This window comes from Asterias rubens, unplaced genomic scaffold (assembly GCF_902459465.1).
Source record: "Asterias rubens unplaced genomic scaffold, eAstRub1.3, whole genome shotgun sequence".
NCBI classification, from domain to species: domain Eukaryota; kingdom Metazoa; phylum Echinodermata; class Asteroidea; order Forcipulatida; family Asteriidae; genus Asterias; species Asterias rubens.
This window is the reverse complement of record NW_022985696.1, coordinates 94830-105396: the sequence shown is the minus strand read 5'-3', so window position 1 is coordinate 105396 and position 10567 is coordinate 94830. Positions and strand designations below refer to the sequence as shown.

The 10567-nt window shown below is 41.5% G+C and overlaps 1 protein-coding gene across 1 annotated transcript in view; it reads right to left on the bottom strand.

Annotated features, from left to right (window-relative positions):
• Positions 1–569: 569 nt before the first annotated feature.
• Positions 570–10567, bottom strand: part of LOC117305698 (thrombospondin type-1 domain-containing protein 7B-like) — a gene marked incomplete at its 3' end in the record, with an annotated part of 29010 nt that continues 19012 nt past the window's right edge. The window contains exons 8-15 of the mRNA XM_033790569.1: positions 9861–10064; positions 9001–9222; positions 8176–8343; positions 6932–7111; positions 5338–5475; positions 2563–2763; positions 1174–1301; positions 570–722 (exon numbers count right to left, since the gene is read on the bottom strand). Coding sequence (XP_033646460.1) covers positions 570–722; positions 1174–1301; positions 2563–2763; positions 5338–5475; positions 6932–7111; positions 8176–8343; positions 9001–9222; positions 9861–10064 — 1394 coding nt within the window. The remainder of the gene's footprint in view (positions 723–1173; positions 1302–2562; positions 2764–5337; positions 5476–6931; positions 7112–8175; positions 8344–9000; positions 9223–9860; positions 10065–10567) is intronic.

Below are 10567 nucleotides of genomic sequence, written 5' to 3'. Positions count from 1 at the left end.
ACCGCTTAGCACATTCCAACTCATAGCTCTCCCCTGCCTTACAAGAGACTGTCCTAACCCCCAACCCCCAAACCTACCTGGGCATGGTAAGACACAATGCCTGCTTGTGTCAGGATGTGGAAACCGCTTAGCACATTCCAACTCATAGCTCTCCCCTGCCTTACAAGAGACTGTCCTAACCCCCAACCCCCAAACCTACCTGGGCATGGTAAGACACAATGCCTGCTTGTGTCAGGATGTGGAAACCGCTTAGCACATTCCAACTCATAGCTCTCCCCTGCCTTACAAGAGACTGTCCTAACCCCCAACCCCCAAACCTACCTGGGCATGGTAAGACACAATGCCTGCTTGTGTCAGGATGTGGAAACCGCTTAGCACATTCCAACTCATAGCTCTCCCCAGACTTACAAGAGACTGTCCTAACCCCCAACCCCCAAACCTACCTGGGCATGGTAAGACACAATGCCTGCTTGTGTCAGGATGTGGAAACCGCTTAGCACATTCCAACTCATAGCTCTCCCCTGCCTTACAAGAGACTGTCCTAACCCCCAACCCCCAAACCTACCTGGGCATGGTAAGACACAATGCCTGCTTGTGTCAGGATGTGGAAACCGCTTAGCACATTCCAACTCATAGCTCTCCCCAGACTTACAAGAGACCGTCCGGACTTGTGCACTGTGACCGCAGTTGCTTCGTGGGTCAATAACCTCACAGGGGCCCCACTAAAAATCAAAGAACAAAAATACAGACAGTCAGAATCCACAGGAAAGCTCCATTTAGTAAAGAGGATAAAAAAAAACCAGAGGCTATAATAAAAACATCCTTTTTGTCTGGCAACTCACACCTGTTATCTCCATGTAATTCCTGTCCAACCAGGGCACATCGTATAAGCCAGTGGTGCTGCTGACTGCCCAAGGCTTCAAGCCTAAAGCTTTTCAGAAGGCATTTTAAAGACACAAATTTGCGCAACAAGGGTTTCTTCTTTTTTCATTATTTTCTTGCAACTGCAAAGTCCAATTTTTCACAGATTTATTGTGGTATGCATACATGTATGTTGGTACATGTACAACAAAAAGTGAGAAAACTGATCTCTGACAATTAACAACGGCGACCAGTTCCTTTACATGGTCTCGGGTAACAAAATCAATATAATATTCAAAATTTGCATATTACCTCTGAAACCTCCCACTCTAGTTTGTCACACATCATCTCTATGCAAATCATGCTGTCAATCAAAGGTGGGCAGCTCCGCCCACCATTGGCACTCTGCTGTAGAATATCCCTCATCCTGGTCTTCAATCCTGTCATGAATATTCATTAAGTTAAACTAGTGATCACATAAGCATATGAATATTCATCAAGTACATATACACACAAGTGGCAGTGCGATATTTTACCAATATTGAATGCAGAGTGCATTGTCGCAGAATCAAATATGGATAAGTATTTGATAATAATATTAATACTACGAAGCATTTATAAATCGCTCTACGGAGAACAGAGCACTTTACATGAGACTATGACAAAAAGAAAAACAAACAAACTAGGATGGGTTGGGAAACAGAAATGTCTTGAGGAGGCTTTTGCACACAGGTAACCAGGGTTCTCCACAGGGTTAATTTTTTTCGGGGCGCTAAACCAATCCAGCACTAACGTCAAATTGCGCAAATCATTCCTGCATTGTTTTCAAATTGGGCAAATAATTCATGCACGATCTTCATATTGCGCAAATTATTCCATATCTATCGGCATATTGCGCACACTTCCGTCTAGTTCTAGGAACAGAAAGCCAGGTCTGATCAGCTGATGAGCGGAGTCGTTGCCTGTATTAATCATCAGTCTTAGAGTTATGGGAATGTAAAAGTTCAACCAGATATGATGGAGATTGGGTGTGAAGGATCTTGTAGACCTGAGTGACAATTTTGAAGGTTATGCGTTCTCTAACTGGGAGCCGATGCAGTGATGCTTCCTTGACATTCCATCAGTATTTTTTAAAGTAAAATTTACCTCTTCCATCAGAACTTATTTTCATGTATCAATATAAACCACAAGGGAAACTGACTGAGTAAATTTTAAAATGATTTTGGGGGTTAAACAAAGAATTGACTAGAGTGGGGTTCGAACCAACGACCTCCAGATTAACGTGCCGGCGCTCTACCAACTGAGCTATCTAGCCCTACATGTATATTGGTGGTGTCCCTATTTTGTCAATATCTTTGTTCGGGGGTGCCAGTCAGAAGCCATACAACCGTTAACTGCCGTGTAGCCAGGGATCACACCCAAATTAGGATATAATTAACCTGGGAAGCGGCAGCCAGGGGATCACCTTAAGCGGATACTCTTTTTTTTCGGTACGATTTTTGAGCATTCCGCAGGCTTGTGTACATTGCAGTGAAAAACGCATTAGAACGGGGTTTGATAAACATTAGGCTGTGCAATATTATACAATATCGAATGAACATGATGAATATCAAAGAATACAATAACTGCCACTATGCTCAAAAATTAATTATTTGACAGGTACTGTCCAATATGGATAATCATCGGATGCTACAAGCATACCTCTTCCGCAGGCTTGTGTACAAGGTGACCATGCCATCCACTCTGACACAATGCAGTCTACGACACAAGGAACATCACATGCTGCTTGGGTGCTGGGTGGAGTAGCAGCAGATGATTCACAGAAATGTAGAGGGACGAAGGTTGAATCACTCCGCTGGCACAGGATGCTCCGATGCTCACTACCTTCTCCACATTCATCACCTGTAGTATCAGTTGTAAGGATTGAATAATAATAATAATAATAACCCGTTTTTATATAGCGCTTTTCACACCCGGAGGGCGTCCCAAAGCGCTTCACATTATTACCCCTGGTCACTGGGCCTTATAATCACTCCTTAAACCATCTCAGCTCCCTGGTGGGGAGTATACAGCCTTGTGCAACATTAATATGCGCTACTCGGCTAAATCAATCACAAGAACCATCTCTGCCCTCACAGGTACCCATTTACCCCTGGGTGGAGAGAAGCAATTATAGTTAAGTGTCTTGCTCAGGGACACAAGTGTCACGACCAGGATTCGAACCCACACTCTGCTGAACAGAAACACCAGAGCTTGAGTTTGGTGTTCTTATCCACTCGGCCACGACACCCTACGTTAAAGTTAAAGGAACATTCCACAGACTTGGTTTTTACTGACAAAACAGTTGCTGTCAGTGTAAGCACTTAATGTAATCCACCATATACCTAATTCAAAATAATCATTCTCACTTTCAAGGCACTCCAAGGTTCAGCCCTACTCTATATTCAAAACCTGTTGACTCCCCGTACTACAAGACCGGGTCTTAGATTCACCAACAACATGCTCCTTGTTCCCCGGTCTCGTCTAGCCAGCTACGGGGACAGGGGGTTTTCCATTACAGCACCCAGGCTCTGGAATTCACTCCCTGAAAACCTCAGGAAAATCCATGACATTTCCATCTTTCAGCAGCAACTCAAGACACACCTGTTCACACTTGCTTTCCCCAACACTTGAGAATTTTAAATGTTTTTTTTGACCAGATTTAGTGCGCCTTATAAATGCTGTGTTATTATTATTATTATTATAAACTGACAAACTTTTAGAAGTTCAAGATTGATCGGCCATCTGGGTCACGAGAGAATAGTAAAAAACCGATTACAAGTTTTGCATTTCATCGATGCCAAAATAAAAATGAATAAAATGCTCACTGAGCAATAAACTCCAAACGCCAAGTTAGATTATTTATTTCTCATCATATATGAAATATTTCAAGGGATGTTTTCTACTATCATCATCATAAGACCATGTAAGTTTTATGTAAATCTGTGATCTTCACGATTTTTGTAAGGATTGAAAAGTTAACTATATTTTTTTTTAACCTCCTCTTACTGTGAAGACCAGCAGAGTATACTGTGCGAAACGTTGAGACCACACTGGCTCTTTTCAGAGCCAACACTCCCACTCAAGAGATTTACACATGGTTGTACCCGCAAGAACAGACACCTACATGTACCACTAAGTTTCAATGAGTAATCAATGGTATCACATAACTGAGTGACTTAAACCCACCTTCATTAAGCAGACAGCTCTGTCATGCTCCTTCTTGCCAGTCATACATGTACATGAAGCTTGGATCATCACAAGGCTCGTAGTTCATCAAGCAGTGTGAGTATTATGAGTTTCAATGAGTAATCGTTGGTAATACATACATTGTAACTGAGTGACTTAAACCCACCTTCATTAAGCAGACAGCTCTGCCATGCTCCTTCTTGCCAGTCATACATGAAGCTTGGATCATCACAAGGCTCATAGTTCAGCAAGAAGTGTGAGTATTATGAGTTTCAATGAGTACCGTTGGTATTACATAACTGAGTGACTTAAACCCACCTTCATTAAGCAGACAGCTCTGCCATGCTCCTACTTGCCAGTCATACATGAAGCTTGGATCATCACAAGGCTCATACATGTAGTTCAGCAAGCAGTGTGAGTATTATGAGTTTCAATGAGTAACCGTTGGTATTACATAACTGAGTGACTTAAACCCACCTTCATTAAGCAGACAGCTCTACCATGCTCCTTCTTGCCAGTAATCCATGAAGCTTGGATCCTCACAAGGCTCATAGTTCAGCAAGCAGTGTGAGTATTATGAGTTTCAATGAGTAATCGTTGGTATTACATAACTGAGTGACTTAAACCCACCTTCATTAAGCAGACAGCTCTACCATGCTCCTTCTTGCCAGTCATACATGTACATGAAGCTTTGATCATCACAAGGCTCGTAGTTCATCAAGCAGTGTGAGTATTATGAGTTTCAATGAGTAATCGTTGGTAATACATAACTGAGTGACTTAAACCCACCTTCATTAAGCAGACAGCTCTGCCATGCTCCTACTTGCCAGTCATACATAAAGCTTGGATCATCACAAGGCTCGTAGTTCAGCAAGCAGTGTGAGTATTATGAGTTCCAATGAGTAACCGTTGGTATTACATAACTGAGTGACTTAAACCCACCTTCATTAAGCAGACAGCTCTGCCATGCTCCTACTTGCCAGTCATACATGAAGCTTGGATCATCACAAGGCTCGTAGTTCATCAAACAGTGTGAGTATTATGAGTTTCAATGAGTAATCGTTGGTATTACATAACTGGGTGACTTAAACCCACCTTCATTAAGCAGACAGCTCTGCCATGCTCCTTCTTGCCAGTCATACATAAAGCTTGGATCATCACAAGGCTCGTAGTTCATCAAGCAGTGTGAGTATTATGAGTTTCAATGAGTAATCGTTGGTATTACATAACTGAGTGACTTAAACCCACCTTCATTAAGCAGACAGCTCTGCCATGCTCCTACTTGCCAGTCATACATGAAGCTGGGATCATCACAAGGCTCATAGTTCATCAAGTCACTGCTGGTGATGTGAGGGCACAACTCCTCTGCATTATCCGTGACTGGATCTGCAATCAATGAAGCCCATTTCAAACTTGGGTTGAAAAACAAAATTATAAGAGAGGGACTCGAATCTGTGTCCTCTGGTAAAATCTGGCATTAAAGACACTGGACGCCTTTTATAATTGTCAAAGACCACTATTCTCACTTGGTTTCAACATATGCATAAAAACATAAAATAACAACCCTGTGAAAATTTGAACTCAAATGGTCGTCAAAGTTGCGAAAAAATAATGAGAGAAAAAATGACCTTGTCGCACAAAGTTTTGTGCTTTCAGATGCTTGATTTCATGACCCCAAATTCTAATTCTGAGGTCTCAAAATCAAATGGAAAATTACGACTTTCTCAAAAAACTATGTTACTTCAGAGGGAGCCGTTTCTCACAATGTTTTATACTATCCACCTCTCCCCACTACTTGTTACCAAGTAAGGTTTTATGCTAATAATTATTTTGAGTAATTACCAATAGTGTCCACTGCCTTTAACAATGCACTGGACAACTTTGGTAATTGTAAAAGACCAGTATTCAGACCAGTTTAAAACACCCTTGTTGCAAACATTGTGTGCTTTCAGATGCATAAAAAAAAATTCAGGCCTGAAGTCTTTAACTTTTACTTTTAATGGTCACGAACCATGACAAAATTTAAAACGTTTCTTATAAAACACATAAGAATTGGTCATGTGATATATTGTCGGGATACCGACAAAAACTAATTTTGAGCACTTAATTTCACTGCTACTAATAATTGGCGGACTTTTTCGAGCAATGGCTCAAATGAAAGCTTGTAACTTTCTCGAGCCCCATCAAAATACCTATTGAATTTTAAATCAAAACTTTGGGGTCAAATCGGCCAAAAATCTGACATACATGTAGCATCTTTAAGTACTTTTCAATAGTCTCCAGCCGTCCGTTTAACCAAACTCCGGCTAACTTAGGATTAACCTTAGGACTTAGGACGAGTTAAGTTTCGTATTCAATAGAGGTATTAGTAAGACGCACTGAACCCATCCTAATTTAGGATGAGTTACTCGTCCTAAAGCCCAGTTCATACTTCCTGCGAATGCGAATGCGATACAAATGTTGACGTCACAAATTCGCAACAAAAAATTTGCAGCAGTTCAACTCTGCTCAACTCACTTGCGAATATCACTGCAAAAGGAGGGTTGTGACGTCAAATTCACGTCAAGTTCGCTTTGCATTCGCATGAAGTATGAACCGTATTTCACTCAAGAACTGCATCTCTTTGGAACTCCTTGCCTGGTGCATGTTTCCCTTCATCCTATGATCTTCCATCTTTTAAGAGGAATGTCAATTCCTACCTTCAGCGTCACTGAGTTTCTGCATGTCTATGTTGTCTTCCTTGTAGCCCTTAACCTAGAGTGGCTTTTAGCCTCGTTTTAAAAAAAAATTAAAAAAAATCCCAGGGTTTCGAGAAATCGGCTGCAGTGCCTTTAAAACTTACCAATACTTATAATGGCCCTTGATTGCATCCTACAGTAACCAGTATGAGCCGTTAGTCCACAGCTGCGGATACATGGACCAAAGACAGACCACTCAGAGAGTAAGCAGTCACCAGCACAGGGTAGGATACACTGCTGATGGGATGGGGGTGGGGTAGACAGAACCTCACGGACACACACACCTGTGTGGAATAAAGCAAAACAAAAATTTAGCTGCCAAAATTTTTGAATAAAGGAAGGTTATTTTTTAAATGGCAGCCCCTCACATTTTTTGTAGGCTATTTTAATAAATGTGGTTTTCAAAACATTTTTTTTTTTAATTGTTTTTTTTTAATTTAGTTTTCAAAATTTACTTGCACAAATTTATTTTCCAATTTTTTGTTTTCCAATTTTATTTTTCCCGTCTAAGATGGTTTTAAAAAAAAAGGATGCAACTTCCAAAAAAGGAAGTGAGCGGGGACCTTACACATGTTTTTATTGCATGATTTTCTTAAATAAATGTTTAAAAAAAAAGAATTTTTACAATTTTTCAAATGAGTGCAAAACGTTGAGGGCAGCATAATCAGCAAGAAATATTGCAAAGGGCAGCCGTCGATTATTGCCACAAAGAACGGGGTAAACCCATAGAGTTATATATAAGAACTAGAGGGCACACTGGCCTAGATACGCGCCCCGGCATGCGCGCAGGCGGCCATTTTCTAAGTTGAACAAACAGGCATTGCTTAGCGTGTGTTTGTGCGGCCATTTTGTAAGTTGAACAAAAAAGCATCGCTTCAGCTTTCAATAAACACAAACTCCAACATATTCTTCATATTCAATGCGCGTGCAGAATGGCGCACGTATCTCCTTGCGGTCCCGTCGCGTTTGTGCAAGCAGCATCACCAGTGCGCCCTCTAGTTCTTATATATTACTCTATGGGTAAACCCCTTCTCTTAATGTTAAGTTAACTAGAGCAGGATTTGAACCACTGACCTCTGGTTTAAAGTGTCGGCTGTCCACTTTTTAGCCTGATGTTGGCGGTCTCCCCTTTTTAAACAGAGTACCTTTGATAACCGCATTTTTTTAGCTTTCGAGAAAGACTCTGCTAGGGTCGAAACTTGAGGCCATAAACTATTTTGTTGCATTTATACCATCGGTCCATTTGGTTGGTAAGTTGTTTGTAACAGCTAACTCTATTTTCTCACCATTAAAAAGAAATCAAACTCTTCTCTTGAAGAATAGCATAGCACGTAAATCTTCACATTACCTGGTTCAACAGTTGTTCCGTCACTCCTCCCACAATGCACCTCCCTAGTCTGTAGTCCTTTACCGCAATCTATACCCACTACCTCGCACTCACTCCAGTTCCCAGCATTCCATTGGTAGCTGTAGCAGGGGGGCAGATTGTCACATGTCTCCATTTTGAAAAGTACACCTACGGGTAACGAATTGGAGGTGAAAAGTGTCAAAGGGGATCTGAAAAAATATCCCCACGGTCTCACCCCCACCTACACAAACCAATGACGCAACCGTCATAACGGCTTCCTCAGTCACCCCAATTATATCCACCCACCACACACCCTACGGTCACAGTAACCCAACTGGCAGAGATATATATTAAACTGACATGGGCCCTACCCATACACCTCTCAAACATTTATGTTTTGCAAACCTGGTTGTTTTTTCTTTCACCATTTTCTCGTAACTTCGACGACCAATTGAGCCCAAATTTTCACTGGATTGTTATTTTATGGTTATGATGGGATACACCAAGTGAGAAGACTAGTCTTTGACATTTACCAAACATGTACCTTCCCTTTAAAGCCATTATTCACTTTCGGTACAGAGTTGTTTAATTTTTTATTATCAATTCTCGATAGCGAGAATTATGGATTTACTGTAAACACGTCATGACACGGCAAAATGTGCGGAAACAAGGGTGGGTTTCCCCGTTATTTTCTCCCGACTTGGATGACAGATTGAGCCTAAATTTTCACAGGTGTGTTATTTTATATATATGTTGTGATACACGAAGTGTGGGCCTTGTACAATACTGTTTACCGAAAGTGTCCAATGGCTTTAAGTCACTTACCATCTTCATTTGCTTCACCCGGGCACGAAGCGCCACCGTTTGCCGAGAGTTGGACGATTCTCTGAGAGCGTATCCTGTGTCCGTTGTCACCACATGTCTGACTACAGTCTGAGAGGGCACTCCAGGGAGATAGCTTACAGTCTGCTGGGCAAGGGACCTCACAAGGACGGGATCCAGACGGCTTGGAAGAAGGATCGCAGAACGTCTCGTCTTGGGCTACGCCTTAAAAAAAAAAGAATCAATCTAGGGTTGAATAAAGAAAAATTTATTTGAGCCAGAAATTAACCTGCCACCTCCACATTAACTGCCCTCACAGGTACCCATTTTACCCCTGGGTGGAGAGAAGCATGATAATTTGTTTGTTACCATTACACAGATGTGTTTTAGACACTCTATACTTAGAATTTTCTTTGGTATTGTGAAGAAAATCCACTGGCAATTCACTCAGGTGGGACTTGAACCCCCAACCTTTGAAATAACGTGACAGCGCTTTACGAGCTAAGCTATCTAGCCCATAAATCGATGGTCTCTTTATTTTGTCAATATCTTTGTTTGAGGTGCCTTGCTCAAAAGGCAAAAGTGTCATGACTAGGATTTGATCCCGCACTCTGCTCCGGCCAAAACCAGAGTTTGGGCCGATAAAAAAAGGGCCAGTCACACTGCAGCGATGAAGAAAATGATCACAATGCACAGAGAACGTATTCTATTGGTTGAACTGCTCAGCGCAGAATACGCGCACGCTTATTCAACCAATCGAGGGCGTGCATTGTTAACATGATAATTTTGTTTTTGTTATCTCTGCAGTGTGACTGGCTCTTTATACCGCTCGGCCACAACTCCTCACATCAATTTAGGCATACCTGAATCTTTCTCACATGAAATCTCTCTGTATTGGACGCCAGAGTCTCGGTCACAATTTCCAGCAGCCGTTCCGTTCACTGAGCATTCCCCCCATGCTTCTACCTGCCAGGTGTAGGTCTGGCATGAGAGGTGAAGATTACAGGGTCTGTATTGGGTTAGCTCGGTCTCAGGGAGGCATGAGTCATCTTCAAGATCGGAATAGGCTGAAAGGGGGGAATGTTGAAGACAATTTTTCTGTCAGTAACATATAATAATAACAGTGCCCATTTATAATGTACATGTCTGTCTAAAAGACACTCCTGACGCAGGAGAGGTGAAGGTTACACAATCTGTATTGGGTTAGCTCGGTCTCAAGGAGGCACGAGTCCTCTTCAAGATCGCAATAGGCTGATGGGGAAGGAGGTTGAAGGAGAACTTTAATAATAATGCTATATTCAAGACCTGCTTGAATGAAAATGTCAAGTTGTGAACCTTGCTGAATTTCATTCAAAATGTTTTCAATCAATAAGGAAATTGAGTCATATGACTATAAATAGATTTTAATTGTGTAAAAACAATCATTTTGAATACCCTTATCATGGGTAAGTGTCATGCTTAAAGCCATTGGACACTTTCTGAACAGAAAAAAAATAAAAAAAATCACAGATTCACAAATAAGATACAGGGTTTACAGAAGGTAATGGTTGAAAGACTTCCCTTGAAATAT